This window comes from Phocoena phocoena, chromosome 11 (assembly GCF_963924675.1).
Source record: "Phocoena phocoena chromosome 11, mPhoPho1.1, whole genome shotgun sequence".
Taxonomy (NCBI): Eukaryota; Metazoa; Chordata; class Mammalia; order Artiodactyla; family Phocoenidae; genus Phocoena; species Phocoena phocoena.
In genome coordinates, this window is record NC_089229.1 from 63,807,915 (window position 1) to 63,831,809 (window position 23,895).

A 23,895-nucleotide genomic window follows, 5' to 3' on the forward strand; every position below is an offset into this window, starting at 1 on the left:
GTGCCTATCGGCTGGGGTCTGCTTTGAAACTCTACGGAAGCCTGACCTTAAAGGGGAGGGAGCAGCGGGGGGCCGGGGCCCTTTTAAACGAGGCCCGCGGGTGCCTGCCCCTTTAAGGGAAGGGCGTCCAGACGACAGAACCTGAGCCCCAGATTACCCCGAGTCTTCGTCACAGGCTGCAAGAAACGGCTCCTTCGCTGGGTCCGGGTGCTTGGCGGCGGCGGTTTCATCCCCGCTGGTCCTCCCCGGGCCCGGAGACACCCCCGCCCCAGTCATGCTGAGCAGAGTATGGAAGCAGCTGACTACGAATTGCTATCCGTGCGAGAGCAGCTATTCCACGAGAAGGTCCGCGAGTGCATTGTGAGTGCGGGACCCGGGCAGGAAGGGTAGGACCAAGTGGGGAACGGGAGTCGCGGGAGAGGGAGAGTCCGGGTCGGAGTGAGACCACCTGGGCTCAGAGTGCCGGCAGACAATGCTTGGTCCAGGGGCTAACGACGAAGGGCCCTGGTCCGACCAGTGCTCGGGCTGGCGAATCCCTAGATCGGGTCAGCTGGGTAGCTGCGCGATAAACAAAGCCGATCGGTTTCCGTTCCTCCCACTCGACACGCCCCTCCCCCCCTCCTGTCCCCCACCCCCGCCCGTGTTCGGAGTGCAGGTCTTCGTGTGTCTGGGAGTCTGGTGAGCCTGCCGGTTTTAGTCAGATGGTTGGAGAGGGATGGGTTTGGCTGGGGGGAGGCTTATTTGCACTTACCCCTCAAACCCAAATAATGTTTGACGAAGGGGAGACGAACAGTGGACTTTGGTGGGTTTCCCACTTTAGAAGAAAGTACTCTTGCTGAGGTGGATTCTACTGTGTAGAGATGGGGAACAACTAAAGTTTGCCCTTCTTTTCCTCCCCCTTATTGGTGTTTGTTAGAAATCCTGCAAGCCGAGTTTCCTAGCTTCCCAGCCATTCAGGGATTTCCTGTGAGTGGTTTCCCCCGGTGCTACAGAGGGCACCTGGCTGCTTTCCTTACTGCCTCACTGCCACCTAGAGTTACAGCTGAAACTGCCACACAGCAAGGGACTCCTCACTTCTGGGCCAGGGGCACCCAGTGGAGTTTAGGGGATCGCATCTTTCTCAGGCCTGCTCTGAACTCTCATCTCTCTCCTTTCTTCTCTGTCTCCTCCCTTGGAGCTCCCCTGGGTAGCCCTCACCCACAAATACTAAAGGGAAAGGGAAGGGTTTAGAAGAATAGAAGTTAGTGAGTGGAGAACCCACTGATGGGGTCATCCTTCATTTTTCTCAGACTTGTCCCTAGTCTGACCTGGGCAGCCTCAGATCGGAGGAGGGCTAAAGTGAGCCATGGCATAACTAGGTCTGCCCTTATCTGTGAGGACTGAGAAGTAGGCAGTATATCTGTCCATGTGTAGAGCTCCAGATCTGCTTTCAGGAAGCTTTCCTTGTGTGTTTCTTAGTGGATAGTTCCACATGACAGGGTTGGGCATATCGTGGAGGCACACCCAGGCCTTGAGACAGTGTAGAACCAGAGACCCACATTCCTGGAGAACAGGGAGGGATGAGACCTTGGACAGAGAAGCAGCCTCCTGGATGTCTCCCCCATCCTTTAGTCCCATTAGCTGAGGACATCAGTGCTGGCCAAGGGCAGCCTGAAGGCTTCTAGTACCTCCCCCATCTGGCTCCAATCCCCTGCTCTAGAAAATGACCTAGCCTCTGCTGGAACTGCATGGAACTGCGTGGAACTCCAGTCTGACCTTTTGAGCCCTCCCACCTTCCTGCTTATTAAGCAAGCCCAGGGCAGAGCACTAGGCAGTAAAAATCTTGCAGTTACAATCTGAGTGGCTCATTCTACCCTACTTCCCTGATATTAAAAGCTACAGTTTTGTCCTGGACCCTTGGTTCTCCTGGGGTCTATGACTTCTCTCTTTGCATAGAGAGCTGTATGCAGATTCCCTGTAGGGTCAGCTCCTCTTGGGGACTGGAGCACCTATGAGACTGATTCTGCCTTGTTTTTTTAGATTTATTTATTTTTGGCTCCGTTGGGTCTTCGTTGCTGCGTGTGGGCTTTCTCTAGTTGTGGCGAGTGGGGGCTACTCTTTGTTGCGGTGCATGGGCTTCTCATTGCAGCAGCTTCTCTTGTTTCGGAGCATGGGCTCTAGATGTGCGGGCTTCAGTAGCTGTGGCATGTGGGCTCAGTAGTTGTGGCTCTCAGACTCTAGAGCGCAGGCTCAGTAGTTGTGGTGCACGGGCTTAGGTGCTCCGTGGCACGTGGGATCTTCCTGGAGCAGGGCTCAAACCCGTGTCTCCTGCATTGGCAGGCGGATTCTTAACCACTGCGCCACCAGGGAAGTCCCTGATCCTGCCTACTTCAAACGCAATAACATCTCAAGATTCTCTGGCCCTGGTTGTGGAGCCAAGCTGTCTAGAGGCTCCTTCCCTGGGCAATAGCAGCTTACTTGCGGTAGAGTAGGGATGCATGCATGTGTAGAATAACCTGGCCAAGTCCTGCCATAACTGTCCATTGGAGGAGTAGTCCCCCAGGGGCATGGGACAGACCCTTTGAGGCCTACCCTGCAGTTGCAAATCACCTTAGGTAGGGACCAGGGATTGATAGCTTTTAAAGGGGCTGATGCCAGCTCTAGAAACTTTATAGATGTGGGGCCCCAATTAAAGCCTACTATTAAGGACAGGGCATCAAAGAGGCTCTAGTTTGGCCCAGAGCAGACCTGATCTTTCAGGGCCCCTGAATAAACAGAGGGGAAGCTCTGAGTTGGTCTAGGAACATGATTCCTACTTATTTTCTCCTAGAGTTGGATCAAGGTGGGAGTGGAGGAAGAGGGGGGTGCAGCACCAGGACAATGCAGACATCCCCTTCTTCCCCTCAAACCTGCTTCCTTTTCCAATAATGTGCTAGGAGTCAATTCCCTCTGGTTCTGTGGCCTGTTTCAGGTGTGCGGATATGTGCATCTCTAGGAGTCTTCTCTGACAATTTACCAACCAGGGTTCAGTTGGAACTATTTTTTTCCTGGGAGAAAACCCTTGTAGAGCTGGGCATGGTACTGTTTTCCCAAGTGCATGGGACAGCCCCTGTCTGATGCTTATTGTAGGCCCCTGAGGCCTTGACTAGAAGGAAGTACTGGGGAGAAAGATGGAACCCCTGGAAGTATGGAGCCTAGTTTTGGGAAAGTGTCCCTGTGGAATTAAGAGAGGCCATTGGGGCTGTGAAATGTGTGGGGCTTAGAGCTTCTCATCTCGCTCATACTCTGCCACAGATCTCAACACTTCTGTTTGCGACACTCTACATCCTCTGCCACATCGCCCTGACCCGCTTCAAGAAGCCTGCTGAGTTCACCACAGGTACCTGTGACTTCCCTCCCTTCTGCCCGCCCTCTGCCAGTGTTCCCGTTGCCATGGCACCAGCCTCAGGGGAAGCGTCCTATGGTGCCTGCTGGGAAAGGAGGGGTGGCCCTTCTGGAGCCTCTGCCTTTTCTGCCTCCCTCCCTCCACAGGCAGAGACAAGGTGGTAGAGTGGAAAGTCTAGATGGAAGTCCCTCAACTAACAGAGCCACAGGGCAAGTAATGCAACTCTTGTGACCCTCAGTTGCATCCTCTACAAAATGAGCCTAACAGTCTCTACCCAGTCCACTGTCATTGTGTAGGGCAGATATGATGGCTAATGTGAAAGCTCTCTGTGAACCTAAAGCAGGCAGCTGCAGGGTGAATGTTATCATGGGCACAAGCTCTGTCATCTCCTGTCCTAGTGCTCCTATACCCAGGGCCAGAGACCTCCCTGACCACTGGGGCCCCAGGACCTGGTGATGGTGACCTTTCTCTTGGTAGAGAGTTCAGATGAAAGCTTTCTGTAGGCATTGTGTGGTTAAGGGGAGGGACACACTTACCACAGTTCCTAGCTCCAGCCTGTCCAGATCTTCCTGTCCTGGCCTGAAGCTTTCCTCCCCTCCAGACGGCTTTATGCACCCTCAGCCAAGAAGGCAGCTAGTCCTCAGTGTGATTTCCCTGGGGACTTTCTCCATGATTCTCCCTCCCCCGCTGCGCCCCCGCCATTTCCCTTTGCTATACCTAGCCACTGATGTAACCAACTTCACAGACCAGTCATTCATTGTATTTGCAGCTTACAAAGAGGAACCTATGATGGAGGAGAGCTGGGGAAGGAGGGAAGTGGGGGAATTTCTGGTCCATACTCTCTCCACCTGGGACCACTGATTTTTTTTTTTTTTTTTTTTTTGCGGTACGCGGGCCTCTCACTGTTGTGGCCTCTCCCGTTGCAGAGCACAGGCTCCAGATGTGCAGGCTCAGAGGCCATGGCTCACGGGCCCAGCCGCTCCACGGCATGTGGGATCTTCCCGGACCAGGGCATGAACCTGTGTCCCCTGCATCGGCAGGCGGACTCTCAACCACTGCGCCACCAGGGAAGCCCCTGGGACCACTGATTTTTTAGCTGCCACCCTGGCCAGAGAATAGGTTGTGGGGTTCATAGTGTGAGCTCTCCCAGGGCCTCCTGCCCAGCTCTGCCTCAGTGGGCCCAGGCCCTTCTTTCAGGAGACAGGAGGGAGCAAGAGAGCACACTGCAACACAGATGGCTCCCAGAGCTGCACACTGATGGCCTGCCTCTTCCCCATGCCTCTGTCTTTTATAGCGGATGATGAAGATGCTACAGTCAACAAGATTGCGTGAGTGTCATTGCCTCAGCACCTGGCACTAGTAGCCTTTAGAAGCTGGGATCTGAGACCCCTGGAGCTGGGGGAGAGTAAGGTGTCAGAAGAGAGAGTTTCTGCTTCCGCCCCATTTCTGGCTTCTTCTGGCTTTACGCTATCCGAGGGATGCTTGGAAAAGCTGCTGTTCCTGTCTCCCAGGTTAGGCCAGGAGCTTCAAGCAGCCTCTTGGCCAGGAACTCTGAAGCCTCTTCTGCGGGCCTAAGTCACCAGAAGTGGCTCCAGCTTGGCTTCACCTCCCAGCAGCCACTGGAGAGGGTGTGGGGTGGGGATACAGACTGATGGAAATGGCAGGGGATGGGGAAGGTGGAACCCCCAAAGGCGGGGCGTGCTTATTTCTGAGAGGATGGCCCTTACTCTAGGCTGTTATTATTCACTAGCGCCTAAAGAGAAAAATATAGAGATGACCCCTCTGATTCAACAGGCAACAGATTAAAAGGCAACCCCCCTCTCACCTCCCATGGGCCAACTAGATAATTGTCCCTTCATTTCAGCTGATGCAGCCCAGGGCACAGGCCTTGGCTATGAAGCTGGGTTTCAACTTCCCTTGTCCCCGCTTTGCCTTAGTACCTTCCCATAGGGCATAGCCATATGGAGTGACCCTGCTCTGTCTAGGCTGAAGAAGGCAAGCTCAGAAATCCACTTCCCTGAGCTGAGCAGAGAAGTCAGGCCCCTTAGCTTGGCATCATGCCCGGCACACCCTATAGGCAAGTGCAGGAGGACCTCATTCCTGGGGACAGTCTGGGCAAGTGATATGGCAGGCGACCAGTTTCCCATAAATGCCTGAGGTGTTCCCATCCCACATGCCAAGGCTTTCCTGGAGGTAAGGGCTACGGTGGGGAGGCAGTGGGTAGAGCCCCAGCTAGACAGCTCTTTCCCTAGGTCTGTCACTGCTACAGCTGGTTCTAGGAGAAGTCACAAGTGCCTGTGGGGATGAATGGGGCTTCTTGGGCCCAGGGAAGTGAGTGTCTGAGCTAATCAGAGGCACTTCCCCTTCTCTGCCCAGGCTCGAGCTGTGCACCTTCACCCTGGCAGTCGCCCTGGGTGCTGTCCTGCTCCTGCCCTTCTCCATCATCAGCAACGAGGTGCTGCTCTCACTGTCTCGGAACTACTACATCCAGTGGCTCAACGGCTCCCTCATCCATGGTACATGGATCCTGGTTGCAGCTGAGGGTGGGGATGGAGAGCAGATTGGGTAGGGCAGACACAGACAGCCTGGGCTAATCACTCATAGAGCACCCCATCCCTCCCGCCTTCCCTGCCACATGGTCAGTCCCCAGTGGGTTGGGGTCCCCCCTTAATGACCATCTCTGCTTCTCCTTTTTTGCTCTAGGCCTCTGGAACCTCGTTTTCCTCTTCTCCAACTTGTCCCTCATCTTCCTCATGCCCTTTGCATATTTCTTCACTGAGTCTGAGGGCTTCGCTGGCTCCAGAAAGGTGAGTGGGGGAATGTGTCAATCAATCCGTGCAGACAGGAGACAGAATTCCACTGAGAGGGTTCAACTGAAGAGATTTTAATGAAGAGACTATTTGCGGACGTTTAATCAGCACTAAGGGGCTTGAGGCGCTAGTGACAACAGGAGGTCATTACCACCCCTAAGCCTGTGGGAGCCAGAGGAAGAAATAATTTCTGGAACCCACTGATAGTGGAAGCTGGGGAGGTGTGGCCACCCAGGAGAGGAGCTAATGTCAAAGGTACCCAAGGTGGGAGGAAACACAAAAAATTACCCTGGACTCTTTCTCTTCCTACCTTCCACTCTCCTGCCAGCCCTTCCCATTGGGCAAGGTGAACAGGAAACCAGAGGGCAAAGAGCTTATGTGGCACAGACCTCGGGGTCAGCCTCCGAGGGCAAGACAGGGATGGAGAAGGGATCTGGGGAGGGGGATTGCAAATGAAGGATATCCAGTAGAGGGAATGATCCGGGACTGTGGGGCAGGAGGACAGAGTGACTTAGCAGAGTAAGCGGGAAACGCCCTCTGCTGCCTCCTGAATCCGGTCCTCTCGGGTCCCCAGCCAAGCTGCCATCTCTGCTGTCTCCTTCCTTCCCCACACTGCCCGCCCCCCACCTACTGCCTCCTCCTGTAGGGTGTCCTGGCCCGGGTCTACGAGACGGTGGTGATGCTGATGTTCCTCACTCTGCTGGTGCTGGGAATGGTGTGGGTGGCGTCAGCCATTGTGGACAACAGTAAGGCCAGCATGGAGTCCCTGTATGGTGAGAAGGCCAGCTTCCTCCCCACCCTCCAGGCCGGCTGACTCTTCAGCTGGCCGATGTTCCCTTGCCCGGACCAACTGTATCCCTCTAAAGTGGAGCAGTTTGGGACCTTCCCCCTTAGACTGAAGTTTCAAATGGATGGATTTCAGGCCAAATCCAACCTGTAGAAGTGTTCCACTGGGCCCATGCAATGATTACAAAGAATGTGAGTCCGTTGAAACGGGGAGATTTCACATTAATATCCAGGTTTCTGGCTTTGCTTGACAAGGTTGAGGATCTGGCCACACTAGGCCCCAGTGACTTGGGCCAAATAGTGGTTGTGCCCTTTAGATAGGATCTCCAGTTTGCTATAGTCTCTGTCGCTCCTTCTTCTGCTGGCCAGCTTTCCTCATTTACATTACTTTCCTAACCCCTATAGGCTTTTGTCTTGTGCCTTTGCCTAGACTCTGAGGCCTGTCATCCCCCAGTAAGCAGGAGGAGAGAGATGGGCTGACATACTTTTTTTTAACCCTTAGACTTCTGGGAGTACTACCTCCCCTACCTCTACTCCTGCATCTCCTTCCTCGGGGTCCTGCTGCTCCTGGGTGAGTGTTCAGGACCTGGGAGGGAATGGGTAAGGTCCTCAGGCCAGAGCAACCAGGGTGGAAGACGGAATGGAAGGGTGGGACGGGGAAGCGGTAGAGAGAAGGGTCTGGTAGGTGACTGGCTCCTGTCCCCACAGTGTGTACTCCGCTAGGTCTCGCCCGCATGTTCTCGGTCACTGGGAAGCTGCTGGTCAAGCCCCGGGTATGTAGTGCCCCTTGTCCTTTGATCCTGCAGGGCGGGCTTCCTGCAAAGCTGGAGCCAAACAATGAAGCAACCCTACAGTTGTGCAGTGCACACCTTGCAGAGGGCCACAGCCTTTGCTGGCTCCTGTATCCTTGACCCTCATCACCTGGAGCTGGTCACCAGGCATACAAAGCAGAAGACATGGCAGCTGGGAGGGACTGCATAAAGAGCCTGGCCGCAGGGTGGTGAATGAGGGAAGGGGAAGGAGTAGGACAAAGGAGGCCTGAGGTGAGCAGGCTTCGCCTGGGGCCTTTGGGATCAGGGAGCCTCTGACAGCCCATCCCTCCCTTTCCCCTGCCCACAGCTGCTGGAGGACCTGGAGGAGCAGCTGCACTGCTCGGCCTTTGAGGAGGCAGCTTTGACCCGCAGGATTTGCAGTGAGACGCAGCTCTTCCCAGTTGGGATGGTGAGCGTGGCTTGGGCAGGGCCTGTGCAGGACTCGGGGACAGCACCATCTTCTCTGCCCTCAGATCCCACTTCCTGCTGGCTGCCCTTGGACATGGAACTGCTGCACAGACGGGTCCTGGCTCTGCAGACACAGAGGGTCCTGCTGGGTATGTGGGTTGGTAGGCACTGGGATGCCTGCTTTCCCCAAGGAGAAGAGAGCCTCATTCCAGGCCCTTGCTAACTGCTTCCCATCCCTGCACAGAGAAGCGGCGGAAGGCTTCAGCCTGGCAGCGGAACCTGGGCTACCCACTGGCCATGCTGTGCTTGCTGGTACTGACGGTACGGATACCAGCCTTGGTGGGGGTGGGAGGTAGTAGGCCCTTGAGTACCTTAGACCTTCTCAGGGAGCAGGGAGGAGATGCAAGGACCTGGTTATCATCAATAATAGTAGTTGTCTCTCAACTAGTATCTACTTTGTGTCCCGCCTTGTGCTGAGCACATCCGTCCCCATTTTGTAGATGATGAAACTGAGAAGTTAAGGAGTTTGCCCAAGGCCACGCAGGGCCTAAACAGTTTTGCAGCTTTGCTCTGGGGTGAAAATAAGGGTCGAAATCCAGTCCATCCCCCCATTTGCTACATCCTGGACTTGGGAATAAGTCTTATTTGTCTGGAGGAAGAGGTATATTTTTCTATTTGGCCTTTTTGCAATCTTTCCCATTTGGAGAGGGTGCATCTTATAATACCCTCAAAGGTGCTCTCTTGCTAGCATCAGCCTTCAGGAGGTCCCACACAGCTAACTGGAAACTGAAAATGTTGGACCAGAGTGTCTGCTCTTAACATTCAACTCTGGATACAACCGTGGGCTGGGACAGGGATGGGAGTCCATGACCTTGCCTCACACAGGGTCTGTCTGTGCTCACTGTGGCCATCCACATCCTGGAGCTGCTCATCGATGAGGCTGCCATGCCCCGGGGCATGCAGGTACTGGGCTGCCCTCCCACCGTGTCTTTTGGGGAGGGCCTAAGAAAGGCTGGGTGAGGGGGCAGAAGCTGAGGCCAGAGGGTAGGCTGGGTGCGGGTGGCATTGATGATGGTGGGGCATGCTGCACAGTGACACTGCTCCATCTCTCAGGGTGCCTCCCTGGGCCAGGTCTCCTTCTCCAAGCTGGGCTCCTTTGGTGCCGTCGTTCAGGTCGTACTCATCTTGTATCTTTCTGGAAACCCACCGTTGCCTCTCTTCACCAAACCTGTCTCCTCTGGGTTGCTGGGCAGAGCTACAGTGGGAGTGATAGGGAAGGGGGCAAGACTTGGCCAACCCGGGGTTCAGAAAGAAGGAAAAGACTTGATTTGAAAGGAGCGCTGGGGGAGAGAGGTCTGTTCCCTTTGAGATGAGGCATTAATCCTTGGGAGCAGACCAGTTCTTCCCTAACCCAGTGACAGTTACCTGATGGTTTCCTCGGTCATGGGATTCTACAGCTCTCCACTCTTCTGGGGACTGCGGCCCAGATGGCATGACACAGCCATGACGCAGGTAGCTGGCCTGGGGGGCGTGCCTGGGCACTAGGTGCTGGCAGCTCTGCTACCCTGACCTGCCCTTTCCTTAATCCCACCCAGATAATTGGCAACTGTGTCTGTCTCCTGGTCCTAAGCTCAGCACTTCCTGTCTTCTCTCGAACCCTGGGTAAGTAGCAAAAGGAGGTAAGAGAATTGGCTTTTTTTGAGTACCCACTGGTACTAAGCAGACACATTATATTCATGCTCTCTCTAATTCCCACAACAAACCTATGAGGAGGGATTATCTCCATTTTACAGATGGAGAAACAGAGGCTCTATAAAATGCTATGCTGAGCTTCAGAGTAGTGTTGCTTCAAAGCTCATACTTTTTCCATTTGCTACATCCATCCCACAGCCTCCCCTACTTACTTCCATTTTTTTTTTTTTTTTTTGGTGGAGAAGCACCACTTTCCCCAAAATCTTCTTTTGCGGTGGATCATCTGATAAACAGTTCTTTCTTTTTCTGCGGCATGAGGGATCAACCCTTGCCCCCTGCAGTGGAAGCACGGAGTCTTAACCACTGGACTGCCAGAGAAGTCCCAACATTCTCATTTAAAAGACGAAAAATAGGGACTTTACCGGCCGTCCAGTGGTTAAGACTCCGTACTTATACTCCAGGGTGCGTGGGTTCCATCCCTGGTCGGGGAAATAAGATCCTGGCTTGCCGCGCTGCGTGGCCAAACTAAGATAAAAAAAGAAAAAAAAAAAAGAGAAACAGAAAAGCTAACTGATTTACCCAGAGTTATACAGCTTGTTTGAAGCAAGGCCAAGTCAGGCTAGAACCTCTGTCTCCTGAACCCCAGTCCAGTGTCCAGTGCTTTTTCTACACACTGGGCATCAAATAACATGCTCAATTCTTCTCCCATCTTTAGCTATGATCTAGCATTACCTGGTAAAAATGTTCAAAAGTGTAACTGGTTCACCCAAGGTAGTAGGGGAGTTGCATAGGTTCCCCTCCTCCCCACCATCATCATCCATATACTGTACATGATTTAGTATTTAAGTCAGTTCTATTTGATGCTTAAGTTCATATTCTCTCTACTCTACCATTTGTACTTATGCCATGGTGATTTAGGAAACTTGGCCTGTGGGTCCACCAGTTAGTTCCTTTAAGGTTGGATGCTGGTAGGAATATTTTTTAAGTGGGGGGGGGCGGGGCTCCAGAATTTTTTTTTTTTTTTGCGGTACGCGGGCCTCTCACTCTTGTGGCCTCTCCCGCCGCGGAGCAACAGGCTCCGGACGTGCAGGCTCAGCAGCTGTGGCTCACGGGCGCAGCCGCTCCGCGGCATGTGGGATCTTCCGGACCGGGGCACGAACCCGTGTCCCCTGCATCGGCAGGCGGACTCTCAACCACTGCGCCACCAGGGAAGCCGTCCAGAATTTTAATTTGTGATGATTATATTATTACTGTTAGGGGCTCGGTAAGTGTTGGAATAGTGCCTGGCACATATAGTGCTTTATGTGTGTTGTCTCATTTAATTCTCACAGTCGCATTATTTTCTCTATAGTTGAAGAAACTGAGGCACAGATATTTAATGAATTTGCCCCAGATCACACAGTTAGATAGGGTGGAGTTCAGATATGAACCAAAGCAGCCATGACCAGAGTCAGAGGTCTTAGCCTCCACACTGCTCTGTCTACTAAAAAAAACATTTGGTGACATTTGGCTTGTAGGCTCCTGGCCCAGGAACAAGTAGCAGGCCCAGGATGCTCCTCAGGACTCCTGGAGCCAGAGGGCACCCCCCCATGGGAGAAGATGCCAAACTCTGGAAGGGAAGTTAAAGCAAGCCTAGCTGCTGACACTTTCTTCAATAGCCCTGAACTGTCCCTGAGACAGAGCTTGGGAGATAGGAATAACGAATGAATAGAAGCCAACCTATTAGTTGCAGTGTTGAGATGTGGCCACCAGGAGGCAGCAGAAAGCTGGGCTCTGAGCCAGGGAAGGGTTGGGGAGCCTACCTCCCATCCTGGCCTTTGTACTTCAGGGCTCACTCGTTTGGACCTTCTGGGTGACTTCGGACGCTTCAACTGGCTGGGCAATTTCTACATCGTGTTCCTCTACAACGCAGCCTTCGCGGGCCTCACCACTCTCTGTTTGGTGAAAACCTTCACCGCAGCTGTGCGGGCAGAGCTGATCCGGGCCTTTGGTGAGAGGGAGTGGGGGTGAGGCTGGTGGGGTTGTGGGATGGAGCCCTCTGGAACAGTGGTCATCCCAAGCAGGGGAGATGGCATGCTGTCTGCTTTGTTTGCAGCGTATCTCATCCACCCATTCTGTGGCTTGGTTGTCTTATCCCTGAGGACTGAACCTATATCCCGCTTTTGACTGCCCACCCTGCCTCTTCCACAGGGCTGGACAGACTGCCGTTGCCGGTTTCCGGTTTCCCCCGGGCATCTAGGAAGACCCAGCACCAGTGACCTCCAGCTGGGGGTGGGAGGGAGAAAACTGGACACTGCCATCTGCTGCCCAGGCCTGGAGGGGTGCCCAGGGGTGGGTGGACCTCAGGACCTGGAATCTGAGAGGGTGGGTGGCAGAGGGGAGCTGAGCTGTCTGCACTGTTGCATCATCTGAGCCAGAGTTTGGGACCAGGCCCCCCAGCTTTTCCAGATTTAACTGTGGGCCCCAGCGTGAGGTGGGGCTGGGTGACTGGGTCTGGCTCCCGGTCCCAAATTCGTTTACACATCAATCTGCCTCACTGCTGTTCCGGGCCATGCCCATAGCCATGTTTACATGATTTGATGTGCAATAGGGTGGGGTGGGGGCAGGGGAGGGACTGTGCTGGGGGCAGACTTGGGAGGCAGATTGTCTCCCTTGCCTCTGGCCCAGCAGAGCCTAAGCCCTGTGCTATCCTGGAGGAGCTATGGACCACTGGAGAGACAGGGTCATAGGGAGGAGAGGCCACAACCATCAGCAATAAAGTTGATCCCAGGGTCTGCTTTTGTTTTTATAAAGGGCCTGTCTCTGTCTATTTGAACAGCTTTGCTCCCACCAGTCCTGAGTCTGCAGAGAGAAACAGAGGGGTCCTTGCCACCATCCTTTCCCTTCCCCTCCATCCGTATCCTCAGTGACCTTTGGGGACTTGGGTCTGGTGTTAGGCAGTGGGAAGCTCCTCTTCCCTTAGCCTTCCTTAAAGCTGGCTGGTCACCTGACTTTTCCCTATGCCCAGGCCTTATTTCTGTGCCTTGGTTATTGGGGGTAGGTGGGCATCAGTGTAGGAATGGGATAACATCCCCCTGTATAATATCCCCTTCCCCCCTACACCAGCCCTTTCCTCCTTGACCTGCCTATTGGATGTAGAGTAAAAGAAGTGGCTGCCTGACAAGGGTTTATGATTCTCGGAGAAGAACCTAACTCGATCTTTCCCAAGGCTATCAGTGTCTTGAATACTCTGCAAGCCCCCCTGCTATGTTGGGGGTAGAGGCAAAGTTTCCGCTCATGGTTATGTAGATTGTACATTGCCCAACTGCTAGAGGCACCATTCACCTCACAGTCACTGTATGTATAGTTACTATGACTTTTCTTGCAAATGGCAATCAGGTGGCTTGAGGAAGGGCTGCTTTTTTCTAATGTACACAGTTACTGTGAATGTTAGCCATAGAGCTGAGTGAGGAGTGAGTATGGAATACCAAAAAAAAAAAAGTGTAGTGCCACAAATACTTGCTGAGCACCCTACTATAGGCCAGGTGATCAGCTAAGACTGTGTTTAAGTTTGTGCTTAAGAACTGCTGTGTGTAGTAAGGGTGACATAATTTTAATACCATACCACAGTGGATGGCAGTTAATAACTGGTTCTCAAGGAAACATAGAGGTCCAGTGTCAGAACATCAGGGAGGGCTTCTTAGAGAAAGGTGTTTTTTTTTTTTTTTTTTGCGGTACGCGGGCCTCTCACTGTTGTGGCCTCTCCCGTTGCGGAGCGCAGGCTCCGGACGCGCAGGCTCAGCGGCCATGGCTCGTGGGCCCAGCCGCTCTGCGGCATGTGGGATCTTCCGGACCGGGGCACGAACCCGCGTCCCCTGCATCGGCAGGCGGACTCCCAACCACTGCGCCACCAGGGAAGCCCAAGAGAAAGATTTCTAAATGATAGTAGATTAATGGGTGAAGTGTTGCAGGCTCAGAGCCTCTGAGATAAGACCCGAATGGCTCCAGCGGGGGCAGAGAAGGAGAAAGATAAAGAGGTGACTAGATGGAGGGTAAAGGGAAGAGATCATCAGACTGTTAGATACTATGACTTTAAGTACCCACTGCCCTCCAGCAGTTTCCAATCCACAAGTTGGGTGTTTGGCAAGGATAAGAGAGGGGACAAAAGTTTGAAGTCCTAAACCAGACTATAGGTATGAAGCTCTGTTCCTGATTCTGGGGAAGCTCCCAGCAGAAGACTGCAAAGCTACCAGGGAAAATGGTCCCCTGGTATCCAGCCCTTCCAGTCTTGGTTACTGCTAAGGAGGAGAGATGGAAGTGGGGGAGGTTGGGGGAGGACCACAGAAGGGAGGCTCTGGTTGTGTGCCCAAAGGGCTTGGCTGGCCTTGGGCAGAAATTGGATCCCATAGCTCCTAGATGATAGCGCGGGGACATGGCCTGCCAGGTAGGCTTGGGGAGAGCAAAGATCCAATTCGAGTATCAGGGTGGTTTGGTGCCACACATAGGCTTAGAGGTAGAGGGATGCTTATCCAGGCAGCCAAGGACTGTACAGCTGTTAGAATTTCCTAGGCAGGTGCCTGCCTGGTTTCCAGGGTGGAAACGAAGTGAACCAGCGGTGGCCGACTAGAGCCCCCGCCCCGGTGGTAGGGGGCGGGACGGTCCTGGGAGAAGGGCGGGGGGCGGGGCCAGGGGCCACTTAAGGCGGAGCCCCGGCGTTCTGGCAGAGCCGGAGCCTGACGGCAGAGCCCGGCAGGATTGGCACTTACCCACGACCCCCCTTCCCTGCTATGATGGCCGGTCAGTAGCAGGTTCCAGACCCCCCGGGGGTATGTAGGCAGAGCTGGCGGCGGCCAGGTGTGCTGAGCCACAAGAGCTCTAGGGCACTCTGGGGGCAGCTCTGCCTGCTGCGCTCTCTGGTGCAGGGGGAGATGCCCAACTGACGAGCGAGCTGGTGAGGACAAGAACGTTCCCTTTTGGCCCGAGTCCGCTGCATCCATGGCGCTGCCGGCCAGTCTGGTGCCCCTGTGCTGCTTGGCACTTCTGGCGCTGCCGGCCCAGAGCTGCGGGCCGGGCCGGGGGCCGGTTGGCCGGCGCCGCTACGTGCGCAAGCAGCTCGTGCCGCTGCTCTACAAGCAATTTGTGCCCAGCGTGCCCGAGCGGACCCTGGGCGCCAGTGGGCCGGCCGAGGGGAGGGTGACAAGAGGCTCTGAGCGCTTCCGGGACCTGGTGCCTAACTACAACCCCGACATCATCTTCAAGGATGAGGAGAACAGTGGTGCAGACCGCTTGATGACCGAGGTAAGGAGGCCTCTCCCCACCTGCTCGAGGGCACCGCCAATTTCTCTGCTCTCCTCTGGCAGCTGGCGGAGGGGACGGGGGATGGTGTGAGCTGGACTTCATCTATAGGGACCTTGATCTCAAGGACCTACCTACACTCCTCACCCCTCACCCGCCCCCCACCCCAAAACACACACACACACACACACACACACCTCTGCTGGCTGTACTGAGTGATCAGGAGGGATCCAGGGAGAGGCTGCATGGGGAGGGGGAGAAGGGACTAGTGAGAGTGAAGCTGGGAGAGACAGGGAGGGCGGGGAAAGGAGGATGGCGGCAGGCGAGACGGGAAATGGCTGAGGCGTGGACCGGGGGTCAGCTACCGAGCCAGGCAGGAAGGGCTGGGGTGAGCTGGGGGCCAGGAGCTGGCTAGGCAGCAGACAGAAAGCTCTACCCTTAGCCTGGCTCCTGACCTGATTGTGTTAAAGCTCTGTGGGCTAAAGAGACTGAAGGGGCTGGGAAAGGGGTGACCAAGGGTCAGGTCATCAGGCCATCTACCTGAGGAGGGGCTGGGCAAGAATTGTCTTTGGCATGGGGGAGGCATCTCAGAACCAAGGTAAAGCTATTCTAGAGTCTAAACGACTGTCCTGGGGTGAAAAGTGATCTTTGATGGGAAGAACAGATGGGGCCCACCTGAGAATCAAAGGGTTCCTGTGTCCCTCAAACTCAGTGTAGCTCAGGGACTTTCCTTGGAATTAAAGGGTTAAAATGAATTCAACTACCATGTATTAAGCACCTGCTGCAGACCAGAACCTAACCAACCTATGGTGAGGTGTGAAGGACCACCTCTGCCCTGTGATCTCAAGTGTCCGAGCTGGAAGGAAACCTGGAGGTCACATTCTTCCACCCCCCCACCCCACCCCCACCCCCGCCTCCCATTTTTACATGAGAGCTGGGCCCCAGGAGGAAAAGTGATTTAATCAAAATCTTGAAACTAATTAGTGGCATGCCTGGGACTAGAATTCAGGACTCCTGATTCTAAGTCCTATGCACTTTCCATTACACCACCTAATTGTGTATGGAGTGGGGAGGTGGGGGGAGAGGGAGGGGTACGGATTTCCTCTGATTAACTGCCATAGTTTTCCAGGTTACTTTGTTAGGAAAACCTGTCCAGGGGAGAAAGAATTCCTTCTCGCTCTTGCCCTGAAGCATTCCTCCTACCCAGAGATTGGGAAGGGGATACTCCTTCCCTCCTGGCCAGGGATGGAATATACTGGCCCTTTCCTCTGGTTTCCACCTGCAGCAGAGGGGGCAGGACAAGGGATAGGCCCAGGAGAGGCTCTGACAGGCCTGGGAACCCCCCTCGGTCCTGCTTATCTCCCACACCCTGGCTGCAAAAGGCCTCCATTGAGTTGGCTCTGCACTGGGCTGCTGCCCCCGCAGGTCAAGGCCTCAGGGCCTCCTTAGGGGACAAAACGACAAAAAGTTGGAAGGAGTTACCACTTTTCCTGTCTTCCCCCTCCCCTCCTCTCCAACCCTGCGGAGGTGTAGAAGACTCGGGAAGAAGGGCAGGGGGGAAACGTCCCTCTGGCAGTTAGGAGAAAACCAAGTCCGAGGAGAGGTCAGAGCGGGGAGAAGAAAAGGAAGCTGTCCTCTCTGTGCCTCCTCCCGCGAGGTCCGTGCTGTGGTGCGCGCCAAGGTCTCCGGCTCCCAGACTGGAGCGGCCGAGATAACCGTGGTCTCACTCCCCCGGCGCAGGCTTCCAGCCGCTGCTGCTTTTCCTCCTCTCCACTCCCACCCTGCAGGGGGCCCCCCAGATCCGCGCAAGGGCTGCTCGCGTTATTCTCAGGTGTTACTCCCACGCCTTTCCGCGCTGCCTCCGGAGCAGAGACGGAGAGATGGGGGGGCTCTCAGGGCTGGCGGAGCCCGAGCTGGAACTGGGACGGCTGGCCGCGCTGGGGGAGGGGACCCGGCGGGCCGGAGCAGGGATGGGGGGCGCGGCTTTCTGCCCTTTCCTCTCTCTGAGCCGGGGCGGCTGAAAAGCGCCTTTGTGGATGGAGCTGCTGAGTCCGCTTCTCCCGGCGCGTCCCCGGCCTCGGCCCGGGATTCTCGCTCGGTTAAGTCATCCGGGAGAATGGCCATTGTACTTCGCGCAGCCCCCGCCGCCCCAACCCTTTTTCCAGCAGCCTAGATCCCGCACGGCTCCGCCTGGGCACCTCTGTGGGGGGCACTCGCACCACGAAAGGGTTAATGCTAGGGGCTGAAAGGAGGAGGAGGAAGGAAGGAAGGAAGCGATGCCCGGTGCCAGGGAAGGCAACGAAACAAAAGATGAATCAGGCGGAGGGAGGGCAGCCGGGGCTTGGGGCGGGGGCCAGGCCAAAACAGGGGCTCCTCTCGCGGAGCCGGGCTGCTCAACCCCTCCCTGACCAAGCTTACACCCGCTCTCTCCACTCTTGCCCTCTCCCAGGTTGAACTGAGGTCCCAGAACAACTAGGGATGAGGGGCGGAAATTAAAAGTGGGGGAAAGAACTAGGTCTGGGCGCTCCCTCTCAATCTCAGGGGTGACCCCACAGTTCGCCAACGACGTTCTGGAGAGCATAGATTAGCGACTACACCCATTCAGATTCTCACTTCCTCAGGACACTCAAAATCTGGGAGGGACTGGAGGGGTGTCGGGAAAACAAAGAATTAACCCGCCCGTCCAGGTCGCTTTAGCCCCCATGCTGGTGGTAGTGGTACTGAGGAGACTGACTCCTTTATTCCCCGCCAGCGCTGTAAAGAGCGGGTGAACGCGCTGGCTATTGCGGTGATGAACATGTGGCCGGGAGTGCGCCTACGGGTGACCGAGGGCTGGGACGAGGACGGCCACCACGCTCAGGACTCACTTCACTACGAAGGACGTGCCCTGGATATCACCACGTCCGACCGCGACCGCAATAAGTATGGGTTGCTGGCGCGCCTGGCAGTGGAAGCCGGCTTCGACTGGGTCTATTACGAGTCCCGCAACCACGTCCACGTATCTGTCAAAGCCGGTACAGTACGGGGTGGGTGGTGAGGTCCCTCCGGGAAACTGAGGGTACGCAGCCCTGTTGCGACTCTAGGGGACCCCAGGCGGGCGTTAGTGTTGTAAACCCCCCTTCCACTTCTGCCCAGGTTAGGACCAGATCCGTGGGAACTTGCATGTTGTTCCGGGACTGGTGAGGTCTGCGCTGGGCTTGACCCACGTCTTTGACAATCTGTACTAACATTCTGGAACTGGTCTCCATGCAATCCTCTCTCTGCTTGTCCCCTCCAGATAACTCACTGGCGGTCAGGGCAGGCGGCTGCTTTCCGGGAAATGCCACCGTGCGCCTGCGGAGCGGCGAGCGGAAGGGGCTGCGGGAACTGCACCGCGGTGACTGGGTGCTGGCGGCAGACGCGGCAGGCCGGGTGGTGCCCACGCCCGTGCTGCTCTTCCTGGACCGGGACTTGCAGCGCCGGGCCTCTTTCGTGGCTGTGGAGACCGAGCGGCCCCCGCGCAAGCTGTTGCTCACTCCCTGGCACCTGGTGTTCGCCGCTCGAGGGCCTGCGCCCGAGCCAGGCGACTTTGCACCGGTGTTCGCGCGCCGGCTGCGCGCGGGGGACTCGGTGCTGGCGCCAGGCGGGGACGCCCTTCGGCCTGCGCGGGTGGCCCGAGTGGCGCGGGAGGAAGCTGTTGGCGTGTTCGCACCGCTCACAGCGCACGGGACGCTGCTGGTCAACGATGTCCTGGCCTCGTGCTACGCGGTTCTGGAGAGTCACCAGTGGGCGCACCGCGCCTTTGCTCCTCTGCGCCTGCTGCACGCGCTGGGGGCGCTGCTTCCGGGCGGGGCCGTCCAGCCAACTGGCATGCATTGGTACTCTCGGTTCCTCTATCGCTTGGCGGAGGAGCTGCTGGACTGAGCGCTCCAGGCATAGAAACCTCGTGGCATCCGCCTAAACGGGAGTGTGCGGGCTGAGATCTGGAGATGTGGGCAGCAGACGATGCTGATTGGGAGGGAGGGAGGGATAGGGAGAAAAATGGACGCGATGGTTTAGGAGCAACCTCTAACTGAGAGGTTGGGTCCTAAAGTAGATGGGGTTGATGATGGGTACTCGTCGACGAGGACTATTTCTCCTCTTCTTCCCCAGTGCCTCAGCCCCACCCGATTATTTTATTTTATTTTCTATTTATAAATTGTAATATAATAATCTGCTTGCCCCGCCTGGCAAGATGAGGGGCTGGGGCACAGCATTAACAGTTAATCTGACATGGGAGCCAATCTGACATCTGACATTTTCCTACAAGTGGGCTAATAAAGGGAAGGCTTCCAGGAGCTTATTGGGAAATATCTCTATTCAGATGGTGATTTACCTCCAGATTGGGGGAGGGGGGTACGGAGAAAGGGAACCATACTTTACTTCCCATTCCCCTCTCCTTCCCCAGCAGATCGTCCCACCCTGCTTCCTCCTCTCAGAGGAGGCATCCCAATCGACCAGCAACAGAGACCAGAAGAGTCTGCCCTTTTCTAGGCTGCTAGTTCTTTTTCCCACCCAGAGAGGACTAGCATTCTGCCCACGTGTTTGCATACCGACTGTTGGAGGGACCAGGGTTACCCAAGGAACAAGAAAACCCAAAAACGTCCTTTTTCTGTTCATAGGGGCTCCAGAGGTGGCTCAGGCCACTGTGGGTACTGATACTTAAAGAATTCTGGCCCCCAATTGTTAGCCTGCAGTCCTGGTCCCTCCCTCAAGAATCACCGTAATCCCCATCCTACTCTGGTGTAAGGGGTCTACATGGAGCTGATGTTTTTTGGGGGGGATGTAACTGGACCAACTGATGACTCATGGGAATCCCTAGCTAATTCATAACTGATAGTCCCCACACACTCTTGATCAAGAGAAAGAACCTGGACAGAGGGCTAGAACCCATCCCTCCTGATGGGCTGAGCCCAGATGTATGGGGGTAGAGGGGGCACAGGCTCTCCAAGCGAGGGCACATAGGAATTAAAACCTGAGCCCCCTTCCTGATCACCTGTCCTGGTTGCTGTTTCTACTGGCTTCCTCCACCGTTCCCCTCTCCCCTCTCCCATTATTTCTAGCTCTGCTTTCCTGGCCTGGGTGTTTATGGAACCTCTGGGTCCAACGCAGCAGACACCTGGAATCCAGGCAGGCAAGTGCCCCTGAGTTAAGAATGGAAGCTCCGAGGAAGTTGGACTGCACTGGAAGGAGAGTGTCAGGGCCCGGGGGATGGTAGGGGTTGGCGGTACCACCAGGAGCCCACCCTTCCCTGTAGCGGCTATGCTCTTCCTGCACAGGGTCCCTGCTATATACTGCCCTCTAGTGGCCTTCAGGATCGGTTCCCTTCCCGGCCAAAGGAAAAGTGCTGCGCAGAGGGTGGACTGGATTTGTGCAGAGGAGCCTTCTCCCAGGATGCAAGAGATGGTGGATGGTACTTGTTAAGCTGCCAGGGCTTAGCCACAGGTATCAGGGGCTGGCGAGGAACCCACCTGCCTCTCATTTGGAAAGTGGCACTTTTGTATCCCTTGCACCTGGTTTAGCTCTGTGGCTCCTGGAAGCTGGAGGTATGGTTGTAGCCTGTAGTATTCCAGATTTCCATGTGCATCCAAGTTGCCCACTCACCTCCCTCACCCTGTGACACTTTGAGTTCAGTGTCTGGAGGTGAAAGCATACTTAGGGTTCCAGATAGTGCTTGATAAAGCCGACATTTGGAAGCAGGCTAAGTTTACCTTTAGAATCTTTCCACCTCCCATTTCCCTCAGTCCACACCAGGTGCCCATTACCACCACCCTCCCCCTTTCAGAGGGATTTCAGAAACACAGTCCAAGCTGTGGACCTTTCCTTCCTACTTTCTAAACCTGCTCTTGTCTCATTCCATCAGATCCTGATGCCCTACTGTCATGTCACTCCAGGTGATGACTAATCTAATAAACTAATTAGTATTCCTACGTTGGTAGGCCTGTTTTCACAGGCCTATTACATGATCAAAAGATCATGTAATGCATATATCTTAAAGGCCTGCTGAAAATAAGGCCTTAAACCATAAGACCATAATGGTGCTGATTCCTAGCACCTTAATACGTTGGGCAGGAGATATCTGGGGACAAGGAGAACTAATTGGTTTCCCTTAAACTACATCCTGTAGATTACTCCCCAGGCCTGAGGCTCACCTCTCACCCTCAACTTCCATCCCTCCTTATTCTTGTCTCCTTCCATTCCCTTCCCTCAAGCAGCAAAGAGTACCATCTCTATGAAGATGGCCAGGAAGGCATATTTACTTGGCCACACAACATCTCCAAATGCAGCACCCCTTCTCATTAACAGAATTGGCAAGGAGGATTAGGGAAAGGAAGGGCATGGCTAGGAAGTCAGGCAGATCTGGAGATAATGATCCCTCCCTGACAGGATTGTTGACAATATCCATGTATGTGCCCAATGTGGAATAGATACCATTGAGTTTTATATACTCTGCACCCGTTTCTCACTACCTTTGCTGCTGTCTGCTGTCTGTCTGCTTCTGTCCTTACCACTCTACCAGATGCAGCATTATCAATGGTTCCCAGACCTTTGGGGATTGTGTTGTCCCTATAATTGTTTGATTTCATAACACTCCGTTCTTCAGAAGGTGCTGTGTGACAGATTTAGGTTTGCTTTAGAACTAAAGTATAATTAAAAGTAATCTTGTTTTGAGAATTGCAGAGCATTTTGTGATCATCCTGGCAAGACCTCTCCACATACTGGGAAAACCGGAGTTGAGAAGCACTGCTTTAAGGTTCAGGTGACCTTTTTATTGCCCAGAATCCAGATTTTTCTCCCCTTCCTTTCTTCAAGCAGGAGTTACTGAACATCTACAGTGTAGCACCGTATTAGGCACTGAAAAACACACCAAAGTTAAGAGATAGCTTCTTAAAGGTATAAGACTGTTAGCTGCCAAAGCAACATTGTTACTTAATCAAGATGAGTTGAACGGGTGCTAAATGTCATATTTGTACATAGAAGGCCTTGTGGAGAAAGTAGGGCCTGAATAGGATGTTGTAGCCTGTGTAAGTGGAGGAGACTAGAAAGGCCATTCCAGACAGAAGTACCAACATGAGCGAGGACTTGGAATCTGGGATGAAGATGTGCAGGCTGGTTAGAGTAGGAAATTGGGAAATGTAACTATATATAGCTAAAATTTCCTGAGAACTTACTGCAGGCCAGGCCCTGTTTTAGCACTTTACATACTTTCTCATTTGGTCCTCACAATAACCCTATGAGATTGTATTACAGATAAGGAAAATTGGGGCAGGCATAACGAAATAAGAATGCCTTGATGGGGGCTTCCCTGGTGGCGCAGTGGTTGAGAGTCCGCCTGCCGATGCAGGGGACACGGGTTCGTGCCCCGGTCCGGGAAGATCCCACATGCCGCAGAGCAGCTGGGCCCGTGAGCCATGGCCTCTGAGACTGCGCATCCGGGGCCTGTGCTCCGCAACGGGAGAGGCCACAACAGTGAGAAGCCTGCGTATCGCAAAAAAAAAAAAAAAAAAAAGAATGCCTTGATGGATGGGGCCACATCCTATGGGACCTTAAGCTGGTTTTGACTCTTCCTCATTCCCTCCATTGGGTCACTAGTAAGTCTAGCTTTCTGACAGTTATTTCTCTCTCATTTTCATTGGCTCTTCTTCCTCCTGCCTGGATGACTGGCTTCCTTAACTAAAGCAACCTAGCTACCAGTTAAGGAAATACAGATGTGGGTGCAACTCTCTGGCAGTCATCCATGGCAGGTTGGTACACCAAGCCAGAAAGCATGAGAAGACTCTCAGCTCTTTTTGAATTAGAGGAGGAGAATGTTGCACTTTGTTATGGACTGAATGCATGTGTCTCCCCCCAAATTCATATGTTGAAGTACTCATGCCCATGTGGCTGTATCTGGAGATGGGGTCTCTAAAGAAGTAATTAAGGTTAAATGAGGTCATACGAGTGGGCCTTGATCTGACAGAATTAGTGTCCTTACAAGAAGACATAGGAGAGAGCTTGCTTTCTTTCTCTTCACATGTGCAACAAAAGGCCATGTGAGGCCGTAGTGAGAAGGCAGCCGTCTGCAGGCCAGGAAGAGAGCTCTCACCAGAAACCAAATTGGCTGGAACCTTGATCTTGGATTTTTCCAGCTTCTAAAACTATGAGAAAATAAATGTTTGATGTCTAAGCCACCCAGTCTGTGATATTTTGTTATGGCAGCTCTAGCAGAATAATATAAGCTTCCAGAAATGTTTGAAATAAGAAGAGGCCAGTGCTAAGATGGGGTCCTTAGTGAAGATAAACAACTCTGCTTGAAAAATTAGCATTTCTGACCTAGAGCCTTGAGATGTTTATCCCTGACTGTGCTTTTGTGGTTCCTGCTATATTGGAGGAAGCTTTCTTCCCTGTTTGGGTAACTGAGGCAGCTGTCTATGGGAAGCAGCCTATGGCTGGTTAGGGTATTTTCCTGTGGGGGATTTTGTGGTCAATTATCACATTCAAACCTTCCTCTCCCTGTTATTGTCTCTATATGTGACTTGGTTAATGATGAACATCTCCCATGAGAAAGCGGTATCTTTAATAAGGGTTTACTGAGTGGCTACTATGTGTCAAATATTGTGTTGTGCCTTGGGCATAGGACAATGAAGTCAGGCATCGCTCTTACAGGTCATCTGGTGAGACAGGCATAAGTGGTTAGAAGGTTGTTGAGTGTGGTAAAGAGATGAGAAGTGGCATTTAAGCTGAGACCTGT

The 23,895-nt window shown here is 54.0% G+C and overlaps 2 protein-coding genes across 6 annotated transcripts; both read left to right on the forward strand.

The window, feature by feature from the left end:
• Positions 1–12,659, forward strand: LMBR1L (limb development membrane protein 1 like). 5 transcript variants are annotated; one of them, XM_065888278.1, is made up of 17 exons: positions 1–360; positions 3,274–3,358; positions 4,659–4,692; positions 5,741–5,880; positions 6,068–6,171; positions 6,821–6,947; positions 7,463–7,531; positions 7,669–7,733; positions 8,080–8,152; positions 8,246–8,329; positions 8,425–8,501; positions 9,066–9,143; positions 9,294–9,367; positions 9,602–9,692; positions 9,776–9,842; positions 11,701–11,862; positions 12,063–12,659. In XM_065888278.1, the coding sequence occupies exons 1-17, from the start codon at positions 289–291 to the stop codon at positions 12,128–12,130; spliced, it is 1,470 nt and encodes a 489-aa protein (XP_065744350.1). In that variant the 5' UTR covers positions 1–288; the 3' UTR covers positions 12,131–12,659. The 5 variants fall into 5 exon arrangements, with proteins under 5 accessions (XP_065744350.1, XP_065744351.1, XP_065744353.1 ...); XM_065888279.1 differs by having other exon boundaries at positions 289–360; positions 9,354–9,421; positions 9,596–9,692; positions 12,063–12,130; XM_065888281.1 differs by having other exon boundaries at positions 289–360; positions 9,354–9,367; positions 12,063–12,130.
• Positions 12,660–14,846: 2,187 nt separating this feature from the next.
• Positions 14,847–19,049, forward strand: DHH (desert hedgehog signaling molecule). The gene is made up of 3 exons (XM_065888179.1): positions 14,847–15,149; positions 17,899–18,160; positions 18,424–19,049. The coding sequence occupies exons 1-3, from the start codon at positions 14,847–14,849 to the stop codon at positions 19,047–19,049; spliced, it is 1,191 nt and encodes a 396-aa protein (XP_065744251.1).
• The last annotated feature ends 4,846 nt before the right edge of the window (positions 19,050–23,895 follow it).

What these genes read in the sequence shown, in the direction of transcription:
- LMBR1L (XM_065888278.1), top strand. Translation starts at nt 289, where the DNA reads ATGGAAGCAGCTGACTACGAATTGCTATCCGTGCGAGAGCAGCTATTC. An exon ending in AGAAGGTCCGCGAGTGCATT is followed by an intron (nt 361 to 3,273) that starts GTGAGTGCGGGA and finishes ACTCTGCCACAG; the next exon opens with ATCTCAACACTTCTGTTTGC. An exon ending in AGCTGCTGGTCAAGCCCCGG is followed by an intron (nt 7,734 to 8,079) that starts GTATGTAGTGCC and finishes CCCTGCCCACAG; the next exon opens with CTGCTGGAGGACCTGGAGGA.
- DHH (XM_065888179.1), top strand. Translation starts at nt 14,847, where the DNA reads ATGGCGCTGCCGGCCAGTCTGGTGCCCCTGTGCTGCTTGGCACTTCTG. An exon ending in CAGACCGCTTGATGACCGAG is followed by an intron (nt 15,150 to 17,898) that starts GTAAGGAGGCCT and finishes ATTCCCCGCCAG; the next exon opens with CGCTGTAAAGAGCGGGTGAA. An exon ending in CCACGTATCTGTCAAAGCCG is followed by an intron (nt 18,161 to 18,423) that starts GTACAGTACGGG and finishes TGTCCCCTCCAG; the next exon opens with ATAACTCACTGGCGGTCAGG.